This window comes from Melospiza melodia, unplaced genomic scaffold, assembly GCF_035770615.1.
Source record: "Melospiza melodia melodia isolate bMelMel2 unplaced genomic scaffold, bMelMel2.pri scaffold_175, whole genome shotgun sequence".
Lineage (NCBI taxonomy): Eukaryota > Metazoa > Chordata > Aves > Passeriformes > Passerellidae > Melospiza > Melospiza melodia.
Genome location: NW_026948521.1, coordinates 125,254 through 145,346, shown reverse-complemented (window position 1 = coordinate 145,346; position 20,093 = coordinate 125,254). Strand labels below are relative to the sequence as shown.

Below are 20,093 nucleotides of genomic sequence, written 5' to 3'. Positions count from 1 at the left end.
CCTGTCTCAGGTGTGTTTCTCTCTCACCTGTCGCAGGGTGACTCAGGTGGGCCCCTGGTGTGCGGGGGGTACCTGCAGGGCGTGGTCTCCTGGGGCCTGGCCGTGTGCGGTCAGCGCGGGAACCCCGGCGTGTACAGCAACGTCTGCCGCGCCACGCCCTGGATACGCCGCGTCATCGGCAGCGACCAATGAGTGACCAGCAGTGACCAACAGTGACCAATGAGTGACCACTGAGTGACCACGAGTGACCAACAGCGACCAATGAGTGACCACGAGTGACCAGCAGTGACCAGCAGTGACCAACAGTGACCATCATGGACCAGGAGTGACCACGAGTGACCAGCGACCAGTGACCAGCAGTGACCAACAGCAACCAATGAGTGACCAGCAGTGACCAGCAGTGACCACTGAGTGACCACGAGTGACCATCATGGACCGGGAGTGACCACGAGTGACCACGAGTGACCACCAGTGACCACGAGTGACCACTGAGTGACCTCGAGTGACCATCATGGACCGGGAGTGACCAATGAGTGACCAGCGACGAGTGACCACCAGTGACCACCAGTGACCAGCAGCAACCAGCAATCAGTGACCAGCAGTGACCAATGAGTGACCACAAGTGACCAGCAGTGACCACGAGTGACCACTGAGTGACCACGAGTGACCATCATGGACCGGGAGTGACCACGAGTGACCAGCAATGACCAACAGTGACCAGCAGTGACCAATGAGTGACCAACAGTGACCATGAGTGACCATCATGGACCGGGAGTGACCACGAGTGACCAACAGGGACCAGCAGTGACCAATAGCGACCAGCAGTGACCATCATGGACTGGGAGTGACCAACAGTGACCACGAGTGACCACGAGTGACCAGCAGTGACCATCATGGACCAGGAGTGACCACGAGTGACCAACAGGGACCAGCAGTGACCAACAGCGACCAATGAGTGACCACCAGTGACCAGCAGCGACCAGCAGTGACCGGGAGTGACCAGCAGTGACCATCATGGACCAGGAGTGACCACAAGTGACCATCATGGACCGGGAGTGACCACAAGGGACCAGCAGTGACCATCATGGACCGGGAGTGACCACAAGGGACCAGCAGTGACCAACATGGACCAGCAGTGACCACAAGTGACCATTATGGACCGGGAGTGACCAGGAGTGACCAAGAGGGACCAGCAGTGACCAACAGCGACCACGAGTGACCACGAGTGACCAGCAGTGACCAGCAGTGACCGGGAGTGACCAGCAGTGACCATCATGGACCGGGAGTGACCATGAGTGACCAGCGACCAGTGACCACCAGTGACCAGCAGCAACCAGCAATCAGTGACCAGCAGTGACCAGCAGTGACCACGAGTGACCATCATGGACCGGGAGTGACCACGAGTGACCAACGGGGACCAGCAGTGACCAACAGCGACCAATGAGTGACCATCAGTGATCAACGGGGACCAGGAGTGACCATGAGTGACCACGAGTGACCAACAGCGAGCAATGAGTGACCAGTAGTGACCAGCAGTGACCAGCAGTGACCACGAGTGACCATCATGGACCGGGAGTGACCACGAGTGACCAACGGGGACCAGCAGTGACCAACAGCGACCAATGAGTGACCATCAGTGATCAACGGGGACCAGGAGTGACCATGAGTGACCACGAGTGACCAACAGCGAGCAATGAGTGACCAGTAGTGACCAGCAGTGACCAGCAGTGACCACGAGTGACCATCATGGACCGGGAGTGACCACGAGTGACCAACGGGGACCAGCAGTGACCAACAGCAACCAATGAGTGACCATCAGTGATCAACGGGGACCAGGAGTGACCATGAGTGACCACGAGTGACCAACAGCGAGCAATGAGTGACCAGTAGTGACCAGCAGTGACCACGAGTGACCAGCAGTGACCGGGGATTTGGGGGGAAATAAAGAAAAATGGAAAAAACTCTGAGAGATGTGAACTGGGATGGACTGGGAGGGACTGGGATGGACTGGGATGGAACTGGGAGGGACTGGGAGGGACTGGGATGGACTGGGATGGACTGGGATGGACTGGGATGGACTGGGATGGACTGGGATGGACTGGGAGGGAATCCTGGGGGGACACCCTGGGGACACCTTTGGGGACATTCTGGGGCATTTCAGGAACACTTGGGAGCCACCTCGGGGACACCTCGGGGACATCCTGGGGACACCTCGGGGACAGCCTGGGGACACCTTGGGGACACCTCAGGGACACTGTGGGGACATCTTGGGGACACCTCGGGGACACCTCGGGGACAGCCTGGGGACACCTCGGGGACACCCTGGGGACACCTTGGGGACACCTCAGGGACACTGTGGGGACATCTTGGGGACACCTCGGGGACACCTTGGGGACACTGTGGGGACACTGTGGGGACATCCTCAGAGCACCTTGGGGACACCTTGGGGACACCTCGGGGACACCTTGGGGACACCTCAGGGGCATCCTGGAGACATCGTGGGGACACTGTGGGGACACCCTGGGGACACCTCGGGGACACCCTGGGGACACTTGGGAGCCAACTCAGGGACACCTCAGGACATCCTGGAGACATCCTGAGAGCACCTTGGGGACACCTTAGGGACATCCTGAGAGCACCTTGGGGACACTTTGGGGACACCTCGGGGACATCCCGGGGACATCCTGAGAACCCCAGGAGGACATCATGGGGACACCTTGGGGACACTTTGGGGACATCCTGGGGACACCTCAGGGACACCTTGGGGGACACCTCAGGGACACTGTGGGGACACCCTGGGGACACCTTGGGGACATTTCAGGACCCCCCCTGGGGACATCATGGGGACACCTTGGGGACACCCTGGGGACACCTTGGGGACACCCTGGGGACATCCTGGGGACACCTCAGGGACACTGTGGGGACATCTTGGGGACACCTCGGGGACACCTTGGGGACACTGTGGGGACATCTTGGGGACACCTTGGGGACACCCTGGGGACACTTTGGGGACACCTTGGGGACATCCCGGGGACATCCTGAGAACCCCAGGGGGACATCACGGGGACACCTTTGGGACACCCTGGGGACACTTTGGGGACATCCTGGGGACACCTTGGGGACATTTCAGGAACCCCCCTGGGGACATCATGGGGACACCTTGGGGACACCCTGGGGACACTTTGGGGACGCCCTGGGGACATTTCAGGAACCCCCCTGGGGACATCATGGGGACACCTTGGGGACACTTTGGGGACATCCTGGGGACACCTCAGGGACGCCTTTGGGACACCCTGGGGACACGTTGGGGACACCTTGGGGAACATTCTGGGGCATTTCAGGAACACTTGGGAGCCACCTCGGGGACACCTCGGGGACACCCTGGGGACACCTCGGGGACACTTTGGGGACATTTCAGGAACCCCCCTGGGGACACCTCGAGGACACCCTGGGGACACTTTGGGGACACCTCGGGGACACCTCAGGGACATCCTGAGAACCCCAGGGGGACATCCTGGGGACACCTTGGGGACACCCTGGGGACACTTTGGGGACATTTCAGGAACCCCCCTGGGGACATCATGGGGACACCTTGGGGACACCCTGGGGACACTTTGGGGACATTTCAGGAACCCCCCTGGGGACATCATGGGGACACCTCGGGGACACTGTGGGGACATCCTCAGAGCACCTTGGGGACACCCTGGGGACACCCTGGGGACACTTTGGGGACATCCTGGGGACACTTTGGGGATATTTCAGGAACCCCCCTGGGGACACCTTGGGGACACCTCGGGGACATCCTGAGAACCTCAGGGGGACGCCCTGGGGACACTTTGGGGACATTTCAGGAACCCCCCTGGGGACATCATGGGGACACCCTGGGGACACCTCAGGGACACTGTGGGGACATTTCAGGAACCCTCCAGGGGACACCCTGGGGACACCTTGGAGCCACCTCAGGGACACTTTGGAGCCACCTTGGGGACATCTTGGGGACATCCTGGGAGCACTTTGGGGACATTTCAGGAACACCCCTGGGGACACCTCAGGGACACCTTGGGGACATTCAGAGACACTCTGGGGACATTCTGGGGCATTTCAGGAACACTTTGGAGCCACCTCAGGGACACCTTGGGGACATCCTGGGGACACCTTGGGGACACCCTGGGGACATCCTGGGGACACCCTGGGGACATTTCAGGAACCCCCCTGGGGACACCTCGGGGACATCTTGGGGTGACCCTGGGGACATCCCTGAGACACCTCAGGGACACCCTGTGGACACCTTTGGGGACACCTCAGGGACACTTTGGGGACACCTCGGGGACATCCTGAGAACCCCAGGGCGACATCATGGGGACACCTTGGGGACACCCTGGGGACACCCTGGGGCCACTTGAAGGACATCTTGAGAGCACTTTGGGGACATGGCAGGGACTCCTCAGGGACACCTTGGGGACACTTTGTGGCCATTTAGGACATTCGGGGACACTTTGGGGCCATTTGGGGACACTTAGGGGGATATTTGGGGACATTTGGGGCCATTTAGGACATTTGGGGACATTTGGGGCCATTTAGGACATTTGGGGACATTTTGGGCCATTTGGGGACACTTAGGGGACACTTTGGGGGATATTTGGGGACATTTGGGGACATTTTAGGCCTTTTGGGGACATTCTGGGCCATTTGGGGACACTTTGGGGCCAGTTGGGACACATTTGGGATACTTTGAGGACATTTTGGGACATTTGGGGCCATTTGGGGACACTCAGGGGGATATTTGGGGCCATCTCGGGCCATTTGGGGACACTTTGGGGGATATCTAGGGACATTTGGGACCATTTAGGACATTTGGGGCCATTTGGGGACACTTTGGGGGATATTTGGGGACATTTGGGGCCATTTAGGACATTTGGGGACATTTTGGGACATTTGAGGAGACTTTTGGGCCAGTTGGGGACACATTGGGGACACTTTGGGGACATTTTGGGCCATTTGGGACATTTTGGGGCCATTTGGGGACACTTTGGGGACATTTTGGGACATCTGGGGACATTTTGGGCCATTTGAGGACACTTGGGGGCCATTTTCGGACATTTGGGGCCATTTTGGGGCCATTTGAGGACACTTGGGGGCCATTTTGGGCCATTTGGGGACACTTTGGGGCCATTAGAGGACATTTGGGGGCCATTTTGGGCCATTTGGGGACACTTTGGGGACAATTTGGGGCCATTTTGGGCCCAAAATCCCCTCGGAACCCCCAAAGTGACGCCAAAATCCCCCGACGACCCCCCCAAATTCCCCCAGGACCCTCCAAGGGGATCCCAAATCTCCTCGGGCCCCCTCAAATTCCCGCCGGCCCCTCACGGAGCCCTCAGGGGGGCTCCCACCCCCGGCTCCCCGAAACCCCTCAGGCCCTCCCCGCCTCAGGGGGGTCCCCATGGGGGTCCCCGGGTGGTCCCGACCTGCGGAGCGCGGCCGGGGAGGGGACGGCGGAGGGCGGCAGCTCCACCTCCTCCCGGAGCCAGCGCTCCAGAGCCTGCGCCATCATGGCCGGGGGCGCTGAGGGGAGCGAAAAGCGCGGGAAAAGCGCCGCGGGGCAGCACGGGAGTTGTAGTGCGGGAGGGGCGGAGCCTGCAATGATGGGCTATGGGAGGCGCGGGGCATGACGGGAGTTGTAGGCGGAAAACCGACGTGCCGTAGTGCGCGGCTATAATGAGACTCTATGGGGCGCGGGGGGTGATGGGAGTTGTAGGCGCGGCTGTAATGAGTCTCAATGGGGCGCGGGGGCTGATGGGAGTTGTATGCGTGTTTGTAATGGGGTTCTACGGGTTATAATGATTCTCTATGGGGTTCTACGGGTTATAATGATTCTCTATGGGGCGCGGGGGCTGACGGGAGTTGTATGCGTGTTTGTAATGGGACTCTATGGGTTATAATGATTCTCTATGGGGTTCTACGGGTTATAATGATTCTTTATGGGACGCGGGGGCTGATGGGAGTTGTATGCGTGCTTGTAATGGTGCTCTATGGGTTATAATGATTCTTTATGGGGCGCGGGGGCTGATGGGAGTTGTATGCGTGCTTGTAATGGTGCTCTATGGGTTATAATGATTCTTTATGGGGCGCGGGGGCTGATGGGAGTTGTATGCGAGTTTGTAATGGGGCTCTATGGGTTATAATGATTCTCTATGTGGCGCGGGGGCTGATGGGAGTTGTATGCGCGTTTGTAATGGGGCTCTATGGGTTATAATGATTCTCTATGGGGCGCGGGGGCTGACGGGAGTTGTATGCGCGTTTCTAATGGGGCTCTATGGGTTATAATGATTCTCTATGGGGTTCTACGGGTTATAATGATTCTCTATGGGGCGCGGGGGCTGACGGGAGTTGTATGCGCGTTTGTAATGGGGCTTTATGTGCTATAATGATTCTTTATATGACGCGGGGGCTGACGGGAGTTGTATGCGTGTTTGTAATGGGGCTCTATGGGTTATAATGATTCTCTATGGGGTTCTACGGGTTATAATGATTCTCTATGGGGCGCGGGGGCTGACGGGAGTTGTATGCGTGTTTGTAATGGGGCTCTATGGGTTATAATGATTCTCTATGGGGCGCGGGGGCTGATGGGAGTTGTATGCGAGTTTGTAATGGGGCTCTATGGGTTATAATGATTCTCTATGGGGCGCGGGGGCTGATGGGAGTTGTATGCGTGTTTGTAATGGGGCTCTATGGGTTATAATGATTCTCAATGGGGCGCCGGGGCTGATGGGAGTTGTATGAGTGTTTGTAATGGGGCTCTATGTGTTATAATGATTCTCTATGGGGTTCTACGGGTTATAATGATTCTCTATGGGGCGCGGGGGCTGATGGGAGTTGTATGCGCGTTTGTAATGGGGCTCTATGGGTTATAATGATTCTCTATGGGGCGCGGGGGCTGACGGGAGTTGTATGCGCGTTTGTAATGGGGCTCTATGGGCTATAATGATTCTCTATGGGACGCGGGGGCTGATGGGAGTTGTATGCGCGTTTGTAATGGGGCTTTATGGGCGTCGCGGAGCATGATGGGAGCTGTAGGCCAGGAACTTGCTCGAACGGGAAACTTGGGGGTCCTAATGGCCATTTATGGGTCAGAGGAGACATTTAAGGGAGACTCCAAAGGCACCCGAGAGGAACTTTGGGGTCTGAGGGCGCTCGGGGACCACTTGGGGAGCTGGGTCGTGGCCCTACTGGGCCTCTGTGGGGCGCGGGGGATGATGGGAGTTGTAGTCTCTGGGCAGCATGGGAATTGTAGGCGCAGACTGAGGGTCCGAAGGGCGGGGGAGAGGTTTTGAGGGACACCGGGTGTCCGTGAGGGCACTGAGGGTCCTGAGTGGGGGCTGAGAGGGCACTTAGGGATCCTGGGGAGCAACTGGGGATCCGGGAAGGGAGTTAATGGGCAGCTTTGGGTTTGGAGGACGTTTGGGGGCATTAGGGGGCGTTTATGGAGCACTCTGTGTGGCTGCGGGGCGTGACGGGATGTGTAGGCCCGGCTTCAATAAGACTCAATGGGGCCGCGGGGCATGACGGGAGTTGTAGGCTTGGCCCCATTGAGTCTCTATAGGGCCGCAGGGCATCACGGGAGTTGTAGGCTCCGCTTCAATGGCGCGCTAAGGAGCCGCAAGGCATGACGGGAGCGGTAGTCCAGCTTTTAGTAGCTCTTTACGGGGCCGCGGGGCATGACGGGAGTTGTAGTCAAAACAAGACAAAATGGCGCGACCCTGAGGTACCGCCTTCAAGGCCGCTGATTGGCTGCGCTCCTTGATTGACAGGCGCTTTGACCAATGGGCGGCGGCGCTGGCGGAAGGCGGGAAGCGGCGGCTCCTGAGGGCGGCGGTGAGGGGGGGGCGCGGATTTTGGGGGGATTTGAGGCGATTTTGGGGCTTTTTGGGGAATTTTGGGGCTTTTTGGTTTCCCTCATGACCCCACAACCCTTCCAGGCCCCAGAGACGCGTCCGGAGCCGTGATGGCCGCCAAGGTGAAGGTGGAGAAACCAGGTGAGCTCGGCCGGGATCCCCAAAACCCCAAAAATCGCCCCAGAAAAACCCCAAAAATCGCCCAAAAACCCCAAAATCCCACTCGGGACCCCCTAAAATCCCAAAAGATTTCCCGAAATCGTCCCAGGACGCCACAAATCCCCCTCAAAATTCTCAAAATATTCCCAAAATTCCACTAAAAAAATTCCCCAAAATCCCCCTCCAAACTCCTCCAGAACCCTCAAATTTCCCCCAGTTCCCAAATTTTCCCCCAAATTCCCAATTTTTCCCTCAGGTTTTTTTTAAAACCCCGCCCAGGACACTCAAAATTTCCCCAATTTCTCAAATTCCTGGAGCTGGACCCCAAACTTTACAAAAAATTCCCCAAAATTCCGATTTTTTTCCAGAGCTGGAGCCCCAAATTCCCAAAATTCCCCCCAAAATCCCCTTGGAATTCCCGAGATTTTCCTCAGAGCCCAGAAATTCCAAAAAAATGCCCCCAAAATCCCAATTAAAACCCAAAATTCCCCTAAAATTCCCATTTGAATCCCCCAAACTCCCAATGAAAACCCAAAAAAATCCCCTTCAAACTCCAAAAATCCCCTCCAAATCCCTCAAATTCCCAATTAAAACCCCAAAATTCCCATTTCAATCCCTCAAAATTCCTCTTTTAACCCCCCAAAAACCCTTTTTAAACCCCTAAGTCCCCTCCAGGACCCCAAAATTCCCGTTTCAACCCCAAATAATCCCCTCCAAACCCCCAAAAATCCCCAAAACTCCCCCTAAAAGTTCCCAAAAATCCCAAATTTTCCCAAAATTCCCCAAAAATCCCCAAATTTCCCAGAGCTGTCCCCGGGAGCCGCCTGGAGCCCCCAAATCCCCCCTAAAATCCTCAAAATTCCCCCAAAATCCCCCAAAATTTCTTCCAAAATTCCCCAAATCCTCAAAATTCCAATTTCAAACCCTAAAATTCCCCAAAATCCCTTCCAAAAAATCCTGAAAATTCCCTCAAAATTCCCCCAAATTTTCCCAAAAACCCCAAAATTTCCCCAATTTTTCCTCAAATTTCCCAAAATTTCCCAAATTTCTCCAAAATTCTCCATTTTTTTCCCAGAGCTGTCACCCCGGGGGCCGCGCGGCGCCGCCTGGACGCCGTCCTGGAGCAGCTCCTGCTCAGGGGCAGCCGGTGAGGGAACCATGAACGTTCGGAAAATTCCAGAAATCTCCAGAAATTTCCAGAAATTTACAGAAATTTTGGGGCATTTGGGGGAAAATTTGGGGATTTTTGGGGAAAATTTGAGGGATTTTGGGGGCATTTTTGGAATTTGGGGGAATTTTTTTTGGGAATTTTAAGGGGATTTTTGAGGGGTTTGGGAGAAAATTTTAGAGAAAATTTTGGGGAATTTTTGGGGCATTTGAGGGAAACTTTGGGATTTTTGGAGAAATTTTGGGGGGATTTTTTGGGGAATTTTGGGGGACTTTTGAGGGGTTTTGGAGAAATTTTTGGGGAATGTTTTTTTGGGAAAATTTTTGGGATAAGGGAATTTTTGAGGGGTTTGGGAGAATATTTTGGGGGAATTTTGGGGAAAATTTTGGGGGACTTTTTGGAATGTGAGGGAAACTTTGGGGAAAATTTGGGGGGAATTTTGGGGGGATTTTTGAGGGGTTTTAGAGAATTTTTGGGGAATTTTGGGAGAAATTTCAGGGAGTTTGGGGAAAATTTTTTTGATTTTTGGGCATTTGAGGGAAATTTTGGGGATTTTTTGGGGGGATTTTTGAGGGGTTTGGGAGAAATTTTGGGGAAAATTTTGGGGATTTTGGAGAAAATTTGGGAAAATTTTTTTGGGGAAAATTTTTTGGGATTTTTGGGGCATTTGAGGGAAATTTTGGGGATTTTTTGGGGGGATTTTTTTGGCATTTTTGAGGGGTTTGGGGAAAATTTTGGGGAATTTTGGGGGAAATGGGGGATTTAAATAAATGGGGGTTTTTTGGGGAGATTTTGGGGGGTTTCAAGGGGATTTTTGAAGGAAATTCGTGAAATATTGGAAATTTGGGCTTTTGAGGAGGAAAATTGCTAAAAATTTGGATTTTGGGTGGAGGGTTTGAAGAGGATTTTGGGTTTTTTTTCAATGGGATTTTGGGGTTTTTTTGAATAGTTTTGGGGTTTTTTCAAGGGGAATTTGTGTTTTTTTTCAATAATTTTGGGTTTCTTGGGAATAATTTTGGTTTTTTCCCCAGGGAGCCGCTGGAGGAGGAGCCTGGGAAGGGCCTGGGGAGCCCCCGGCCAAGTGAGGAACCCCAAAAACAAAAATGGGGAAAAAAATGGAGAATTTGGGCAAAAATTGGGAAAAAAATGGAAAATTTGGGTCAAAAATGGGAAAAAATGGAGAATTTGGGGCAAAAATTTGGGCAAAAATTGGGGAAAAAATGGAGAATTTGGGCAAAAATTGGGCAAAAAATGGAGAATTTGGGCAAAAATTGGGGTTTGGGGAGGGAAAATTGAGAAAAAATGGAGATTTTTGGCAAAAATTGGGGTTTGGGAGGGAAAATACACAAAAAAAATGGGAATTCGGGGAAAAAATGGGATTTTAGGGGGCAAAAAAACCCGACATTTGGGAATTTAGGGGGAAAAATACCAAAAATTGGAGATTTTGGAAGGAAAATGCAAAATAAAAAGGGGGATTTTGGGAGGGAAATTGAAAAAAAAAAAAAATTGGGAATTTTGGAGGGAAAATGGACAAAATTTGGGGAATTTGGGCAAAAAATTGGGGTTGGGGGAGGGGAAAATATTAAAAAAAGGAGATTTTGGGAATAAAAATGGGATTTTGGGGGCCAAAAATCCCAAAATTGGAACTTGGGAGGGAAAATCCCAAAATAATTGGGATTTCAGGAGGGGAAATACTCAAAATTTGGGCAAAATTGGGTTTGGGGAGGGAAAATAGACAAAATTTGGGAATTTAGGGGGAAAAATACCAAAAATTGGAGATTTTGGGAGGCAAAATGGCCAAAAATTGGGGATATTGAGAAAAAAATGGGGGTTTGGGAGGGAAAATTCTCAAAAAAATTCCGATTTTGGGAGGGAAATTTTCAAAATTTGAGGTTTTGGGAGGGAAGGTTACAAAAATTTGGGTTTTTCTGTTCTGGGAGCCCAAAATTTGGGATTTTATGGGAAGGGAAACCCCAAAAAATTTGGGAATTTTGGCCCAAAATTGGGATTTTGTGAGGGGAACCCCCAAAAATTTGGATTTGGGGAGGGAGAATCACAAAAACTTTTGGGATTTGGGTTTGGAGCTGAAATTTTCCTTCCTGGAGCTCAAACATTCCCAAATTTTCCGCAAGGGAGGCCTCGCCCAGCGCCCCCTGGCAAGAGGTGAGAGACAAAATCCTCAAAATTCCCTCAAATTCCCTCAAAATCCCCCAAAATTTCCCCCAAAATTCCAAGAAATTGCCCAAAATTAAAAAAAATTCCAGAATGCCCCCAAAGCCTCCCAAATTCCCATAAAATTCCACAAAATTTCCACAAAATTCCCTCAAAATTCCCCAAATTCACCTAAAATTGCCCAAAATTCCCTCAGAATTCCCTCAAAATTCCCCAGTCCCCTAAAATTTTCCTAAGAATTCCCATAAGAATCCCAAATAAATCCCAAAATTAAAAAAATCCCCAAAAATCCCCATAAAAATTTCATTAAAATCCTCAAAAACCCCCAAAATCCCACAATAAATCCCCAAAAATTCCCGTAAAAATGCCGAAACAATCCCCAAATTCTCAGTAATACCCCATAAAATTCCCCAAAAAATCCCAGAAATTCCCATAAAAATCCTCCAAAAATTAAAAAAAATCCCAAAAAATCCCATTAAAAACCCCCAAAATTCCCCAAAAATCCCAAAAAAATTGCCATAAAAATCCCCCCAAATCCCCAAAAATTCCCATGAAAATCCCCATCAAAATCCCCATTAAAAACCCAAAAAAACCCCCAAAAATAAAAAAAATCACCATTAAAAACCCCCAAAATCCCCCAAAATCCCGAAGAATTCCTATAAAAATTCCAAAATTCCTCCCAAAAAATCCCAAAAATTCCCAAAAAAAATCCCCAAAAATTCCTCAAGATTCCCACAAAAATCCCAAAAGTCCCCAATGATTCCCATTAAAAATCCCAAAAATTCCCACAAAAAAAAATCCCAAAAAAATCCGCAAAAGCCCCCAAAAAATCCCCAAAAATCCCCATTAAAATCCCCAAAAATCCCCGCAAAAATTCCCTAAAATTCTAATAAAAATCCCCAAAAATTCCCATTCAAAATCCCAAAATTCCCCAAAAAATCCCAAAAATTCCCCAAAAAATCCAAATAATTCCCCAAAAAATCCCCAAAAAATCCCCCAGCCCTCCCAGCCCGTCCCTCTGTGGATTTTCCGGAATTTTCCGGGATTTCCGGAATTTTCCGGGATTTCCCGTTGATGTTTCCGGAATGTTCCATTGCAGGCCCCCCGGCGTTTCCCGCAGCAGCGGAGGAAGAAGAGGAGGGAGGGGGGGGAGGGCCCGAGAACCCCCCCCCAGAACACAGTGAGCAAAAAAACCAAAAATCGGGGAAAAAAAACAAAATTTGGGAAATTTCACACAAAATTTGGGAAATTTCGCACAAAATTTGGGAAATTTCACTTAAAATTGGGAAATTTCACACAAAATTTGGGAAATTTCACCCAAAATTTGGATTTTAAACCCCAAAATTGGAAAATTTCACACAAATTTGGGAAGTTTCACACAAAAATTGGAAATTTGACAAAAAAATCAGGAAATTTGACTCAAAATTTGTAAAATTTCACACAAAAATTGGGAAATTTGAACTGAAAGTTGGGAAATTTGAACCCAAAAATTGAGAAATTTGGCACAAAAATTTAGGAAGTTTCACTCAAAATTTGGAAATTTGAACCAAAATTTGACCCAAAAATTGGGAAATTTCACCCAAATTTGGGAAATTCGACACAAAAATTGGGAAATTGCACACAAAATTGGGAAATTTGAACCAAAAGTTGGGAAATCTGAGCCAAGAATTGGGAAATTTGACCCAAAATTTAGGAAAATTCACAAAATTTCACACAAAGTTTAGGAAATTTCACACAAAATTTGGGAAATCTGACCCAAAAATTGGGAAATTTCACACAAAAATTGGGAAATTTCTCACAAAAATTGGAAATTTGACCTGAAATTTGACCCAAAAATTGGGAAGTTTCACACAAAATTGGAAAGTTGACCCAAAAGTTGGGAAATTTCAACCCAAAAATTGGGAAATTTCACACAAATTTTGGGAAGTTTCACACAAAAGTTTGGGAAACTTGACGCCAAAAATTTGACCCAAAAATTGGGAAATTTCACACTACATTTGGGGAATTTGAAGCCAAAATTTGCGAAATTTGACCCAAAAATTGGGAAATTTCACCCAAAATTGGGCAATTTTTTTTGCTGATTTTTGGGCTGATTTTGGGCCGATTTTTCCCCATTTTTGGGCTGATTTTTTGGCTGATTCTGGTTGATTCTTGGCCAATTTTTGTGCCGATTTTTCCCATTTTTGGGCCAATTTTTGGGCCGATTTTGGGCTGAATTTTGAGCCGATTTTTCCCATTTTTGGGCTGATTCTGGTTGATTTTTGGGCTGATTTTTGGGCCGATTTTTCCCATTTTTGGGCTGATTTTTAGGCCGATTTTTCCCATTTTTGGGCTGATTTGGGGCTGATTTTGCACTGATTTTTGGGCTGATTTTTCCCATTTTTGGGGTGATTCCAGCTGATTTGGGCTGACTTTTGGGCCAATTTTTGGGCTGATCGTGGCTGATTTTTGGGCTGATTTTTCCCATTTTTGGGCCGATTTTTGGGCTGAGTTTTGGGCTGATTTTATCCCATTTTTGGGCCGATTTTTGGGCTGAGTTTTGGGCTGATTTTGGGCTGATTTTTGGGCCGATTTTTCCCATTTTTGGGCTGATTTTGGGCCGACTTTTTGGGCTGATTTTTGGCCCAATTTTTTCCATTTTTGGGCTGGTTCTGGCTGATTTTGGGCTGGTTTTGGGCCCATTTTTGGGCCGATTTTTGGGCGATTTTTCCCATTTTTGGGCCGATTTTTCCCAATTTTGGTTGATTTTGGGCCGACTTTCGGGCTGATTTTTGGCCCAATTTTTTCCATTTTTGGCTGGTTCTGGCTGATTTTGGGCCGATTTTTGGGCTGATTTTTGGGCAATTTTTTCCCATTTTTGGGCCGATTTTCCCATTTTGGGTTGATTTTGGGCCGATTTTTGGGCTGATTTTTGAGCCGATTTTTTCCATTTTTTGGGCCGATTTTTCCCATTTTTTGGATGATTTTGGGCCGATTTTTGGGCCAATTTTTGGGCCGATTTTTGGGCCGATTTTTCCCATTTTTGGGCTGATTTTTCCCATTTTTGGGCCAATTTTTGGGCCGATTTTTGGGCCGATTTTTCCCATTTTTGGATGATTTTGGGCCAATTTTTGGGCCGAGTTTTTGGGCCGGTTTTTCCCATTTCTGGGCCGATTTCTGGCCGATTTTTCCCATTTTTGGGCCGATTTTCGGGCTGATTTTTCACATTTTTGGGCTGATTTTGGGCCGATTTTTGGGCCGGTTTTTCCCATTTCTGGGTCGATTTTTCCCATTTTTGGGCCGATTTTCGGGCCGATTTTTCCCATTTTTGGGCCGATTTTTTCCCATTTTTTGTGCCAATTTTTCCCATTTTTGGGCTGATTTTTGTGCCGATTTTTCCCATTTTTGGCCGATTTTTGTGCCGATTTTTCCCATTTCTGGGCCGATTTCGGGCCGATTTTTCCCATTTTTGGGCCATTTTTTCCCATTTCTGGGCCGATTTCTGGGCCAATTTTTCCCATTTTTGGCCGATTTTCGGGCCGATTTTTCCCATTTTCGGGCCAATTTTTCCCATTTTTGTGCCAATTTTGTGCCGATTTTTCCCATTTCTGGGCCGATTTTTGTGCCGATTTTCTCCCATTTTTGGCCGATTTTTGGGCCATTTTTCCATTTCTGGGCCGATTTTTGTGCCGATTTTTCCCATTTCTGGGCCGGTTTTTTTGCTGATTTTTGTGCTGATTTTTCCATTTTCTGGGCCGGTTTTTTTGCTGATTTTTGTGCCGATTTTTTCCCATTTCTGTGCCGGTTTTTTTGCTGATTTTTGTGCCGATTTTTCCCATTTTTGGGCCTATTTTTGTGCCGATTTTTCCCATTTCTGTGCCGGTTTTTGTGCCGATTTTGTTGTGCTTTCCCGCCTGCAGACTCGTTTGTGATCCGGCTCTTTGACCGCAGCGTGGAGCTGGGGCAGTTCCCGGCGGGGACCCCCCTGTACCCCGTGTGCCGCGCCTGGATCGGCCACTGCCCCGCCCCCGCCCCGCCCCCCGAGCAGGTAACCCCGCCCAGTTGTACTGGTTTGGACTGGGAGGGACTGGGAGGGACCGGGGGCAAAAAAACCCCGCGGTTCTACGGTGAAAAATGGCGATTTTGGGGGAAAAAAATGGGGATTTTGGGGTGAAAAAATGGGATTTTGGGGAAACTCGCACTGGGAGGGAACTGGGAGGAACTGGGTCATACTGGTTTATACTGGGAGAGACTGAGATGAATTGGGTCATACTGGTTTATACTGGGAGGGACTGGGGGCAAAAAAACCCTGTGGTTTGGGGCCAAAACGGGGATTTTAGGGGCAAAAATGGGGATTTTAGAGGAGAACGTGGGACTGGTTTGTACTGGGAGGGAAGTGGGTTATACTGGGAGGACTGGGGGCAAAAAACCTGGCGGGTTTGGGGCCAAAACTGGCGATTTTGGGAGCTAAAATGCGGATTTTCGAGGAGAACGTGGGACTGGAGGGACTGGTTTAATACTGGTCCGTACTGGTCATAGTGGTTCATACTGGTTCATATCGGTCTATACTGGTTTATACTGGTCTGTACTGGTTTATATAGGTTTATATTGGTTTTATACCAGTCCCTAACTGGTCCCGTACTGGTTCATACTGGTGTATACTGTTTTGTACTGGTTTGTACTGGTCTATACCAGTCCATACCAGTCTCTAAGAGGTCCATACTGGTCCGTGTTGGTCCATACTGGTTTATACTGGTTTATACCAGTCCGTAACTGGTTTAGATCAGTCCCTACCAGTCCCTAACCGGTCCATAGCAGTTTATACTGATTTATACCAGTCTCTAACTGGTCCATACTGGTTTATACCGGTCCCTAAGTGGTCCATACTGGTCCATACTGGTCTCTAACTGGTCCATACCGGTCCATGCCGGTCCATACTGGTCCATACTGGTTTATACCAGTCTCTAACTGGTCCATACTGGTCCATACTGGTTTATACCAGGTCCATACTGGTCCATACCGGTCCATACTGGTCCATACTGGTCCATACCGGTTTATACTGGTCCATACTGGTCCATACTGGTCCGTACTGGTCCATACCGGTTTATACTGGTCCATACTGGTCCATACTGGTGCATACCGGTCCATACTGGTGCATACCGGTTTATACTGGTCCATACTGGTCCATACCGGTCCATACTGGTCCATACTGGTCTGTAACTGGTCCATACTGGTCCATACTGGTCCATACTGTTTATACTGCTCCATACCGGTCCCATACTGGTCCATACTGGTCCATACCGGTCCATACTGGTCCATACTGGTTTCTGACGGTTCCGGTTGCAGGCCCCGCCCGGCTCCGAGTCGGTTCTGTCGCTGCCCCCGCCCGGCCCCGCCCTGGCCCCGCGCGTCCCCTCCCCCCTGGGCCCCGAGGAGGGAGCGGCGCCGCCCGACCAGGTGGGAGCCAAAGGCACCCCAAAAACCGACCCAAAATCTGACCCGAAACTGCCCAAAATCACCCCAAAACTGACCCAAAATCACCCAAAACTGACCCCGAAACTGCCCAAAATCACCCCAGACGGCCAAAGGCACCCCAAAATCTGACCCGAAACGGCCAAAATGTGACCAAAATCACCCCAAAACGGCCAAAGGCACCCCAAAACTGGCTCACAAGGCCAAAACTGACCCAAAACTGACCAAAATCACCCCAAAACTGACCCAAATATGACCCAAAAATGACCCAAAATCACCCCAAAACGGCCAAAGGCACCCCAAAAACTGACCCAAAATCTGACCCGAAACTGCCCAAAATCACCCCAAAAACTGACCCAAAACTGACCCAAAACTGCCCAAAATCACCCCAAAACGGCCAAAGGCACCCCAAAATCTGACCCAACTCACCCCAAAATCACCCCAAAACTGACCCAAACTGCACCAAAAATGTGACCAAAATCACCCCAAAACTGACCCAAAATCTGACCCAAACCGGCCAAAAATCACCCCAAAATCTGCCCCAAAACGGCCAAAGGCACCCCAAAACTGACCCAAAACTGACCAAAATCTGACCCAAAATCACCCCAAAACCGACCCAAAACTGACCAAAATCTGACCCAAAATCTGCCCCAAAACCGGCCAGAGTCACCCCAAAACTGACCCAAAATCTGACCCGAAACTGCCCCAAACGGCCAAAGGCACCCCAAAAACTGACCCAAAACCGACCCAAAATCACCCCAAAACGGCCAAAGGTACCCCAAAATCTGACCAAAACTCACCAAAACTGCCCCAAAATGGCCAAAGGCACCCCAAAACCTGACCCAAAATCTGACCCAAAACTGCCCAAAACGGCCAAAGGCACCCCAAAAACTGACCCAAAACTCACCAAAATCACCCCAAAACTGACCCAAACTGCACCAAAATCACCCCAAAATCTGACCCGAAACTGCCCAAAATCACCCCAAAACGGCCAAAGGCACCCCAAAAAACTGACCCAAAATCTGACCCGAAACTGCCCCAAAACGGCCAAACGCACCCCAAAAACTGACCAAAAACTGACCAAAATCACCCCAAAACGGCCAAAGGCACCCCAAAAACTGACCCAAAATCTGACCCAACTCACCCCAAAATCACCCCAAAACTGACCCAAACTGCACCAAAAATGTGACCAAAATCACCCCAAAACCTGACCCAAAATCTGACCCAAACCGGCCAAAAATCACCCCAAAATCTGCCCCAAAACGGCCAAAGGCACCCCAAAACTGACCCAAAACTGACCCAAAATCTGACCAAAATCTGCCCCAAAACCGGCCAGAGTCACCCCAAAACTGACCTAAAATCTGACCCAAAATCTGACCCAAAATCTGACCTAAATAGCCCCAAAATCTGACCCAAAACTGCACCAAAATCTGACCCAAAACTGCCAAAAATCACCCCAAAATCTGACCCAAAACCGGCCAAAGTCACCCCAAAACTGACCCAAAAATGCCCCAAAATCTGACCAAAGTCACCCCAAAACTGCCCCAAAACTGCCCCAAAACTGCCCCAAATCTGCCAAAAATCACCCCAAAATCTGACCCAAATCTGACCCAAAACCGGCCAAAGTCACCCCAAAACTGACCCAAAACTGACCAAAATCTGACCCAAAATCTGACCAAAATGTGACCCAAAATCTGACCAAAATAGCCCCAAAATCTGACCCAAAACGGCCCCAAATCTGCCAAAATCACCCCAAAATCTGACCGAAAACTGCCCCAAATCTGCCCCAAAATCTGACCCAAAATCTGCCAAAAATCTGCCTAAAATCACCCCAAAATCTGACCCAAAACTGCCTCAAAAGTGACCAAAATCTGACCCAAAACTGCCCCAAAATCTGACCAAAATAGCCCCAAAATCTGACCCAAAACGGCCCCAAAATCTGACCCAAATCTGACCCAAAATCTGCCAAAAATCACCCCAAAATGTGACCCAAATCTGCCCCAAAATCTGACCCAAAACTGCCCCAAAATCTGCCAAAAATCACCCAAAATCTGACCCAAACTGCCTCAAAAGTTTTAAAAATCCCAAAAACCACCTCAAAAGTCCCAAAAAATTAAAATAAAAATCCCAAAACTCCGCTAAAAAAAACCCCAAAAAATTTCTAAATATCCCCCAAAAATTCTTTAATAGATCCCAAAAATCTCCTGAAGAAAACTTCCAAAATATCCCAAAAATCCCCCCAAAAAATATCCCAAAAATCCCCTAAAAACACCAAAAAAAGATTTTTAAAAATTGCAAAAATCACCTCAAAAGTCCCAAAAAATTAAACAAAAATCCCAAAACTCCCCAAAAGTCCCAAAAAATTAAAACAAAAATCCCAAAACTCCCCTAAAAAAACCCAAAAATTTTTCTAAAAATCCCCAAAAATTTCTTTAATATATCCCAAAAATCTCCTGAAAAAAATTCCCGAAATATCCCAAAAATCCTCCCCAAAAATCACCTAAAAACACCAAAAGAATTTTTTTTTAAAATGCCCAAAATCACCTCAAAAAGTCCAAAAAATTAAAACAAAAATCCCAGAACTCCCCTAAAAAAACCAAAAAATTTTCTAAAAATCCCCACAAATTTCTTTAATATATCCCAAAAATCTCCTGAAGAAAATTCCCAAAATATCCCAAAAATCCCCCCAAAAAGTCCCAAAAAATTCCCTAAAAACACCAAAAAAGATTTTTAAAAATCGCAAAAATCACCTCAAAAGTCCCAAAAAATTAAAACAAAAATCCCAAAACTCCCCTAAAAAAACCCAAAAAATTTTCTAAAAATCCCCTAAAACTTCTTTAATATATCCCAAAAATCTCCTGAAGAAAATTCCCAAAATATCCCAAAAATCCCCCCAAAAATATCCAAAAAATTCCCTAAAAATCCCAAAAAAATTTTCCTTAAAATCTCCCTGGCCCCGCCCCCTGCGCCCCTTTGGCCCCGCCCCCGGATGATGTAATGGTTGTTGGCCCCGCCCCCAGGTGTTCGACCCCCCGCCCCCTGATTCCGTTGGCCCCGCCCCCTGGATGATGTAATGGTTGATGGCCCCGCCCCCAGGTGTTAGACCCCGCCCCCCAGAGCCCCTTTGCCCCGCCCCCGGATGATGTAATGGTTGTTGGCCCCGCCCCCAGGTGTTAGACCCGCCCCCTCGATTACGTCACTGATCTACAAGAACATGGACAGGTGGAAACGCGTCCGGCAGCGGTGAA

At 49.3% G+C, this 20,093-nt stretch overlaps 1 protein-coding gene across 1 annotated transcript; it reads left to right on the top strand.

Moving 5' to 3' along the window:
- Positions 1 to 12,468: 12,468 nt before the first annotated feature.
- On the top strand, positions 12,469 to 20,092 carry LIN37 (lin-37 DREAM MuvB core complex component). Its single transcript, XM_063182159.1, has 5 exons — positions 12,469 to 12,574; positions 15,294 to 15,421; positions 16,720 to 16,830; positions 19,942 to 19,963; positions 20,016 to 20,092. The coding sequence occupies exons 1-5, from the start codon at positions 12,469 to 12,471 to the stop codon at positions 20,090 to 20,092; spliced, it is 444 nt and encodes a 147-aa protein (XP_063038229.1).
- The last annotated feature ends 1 nt before the right edge of the window (position 20,093 follows it).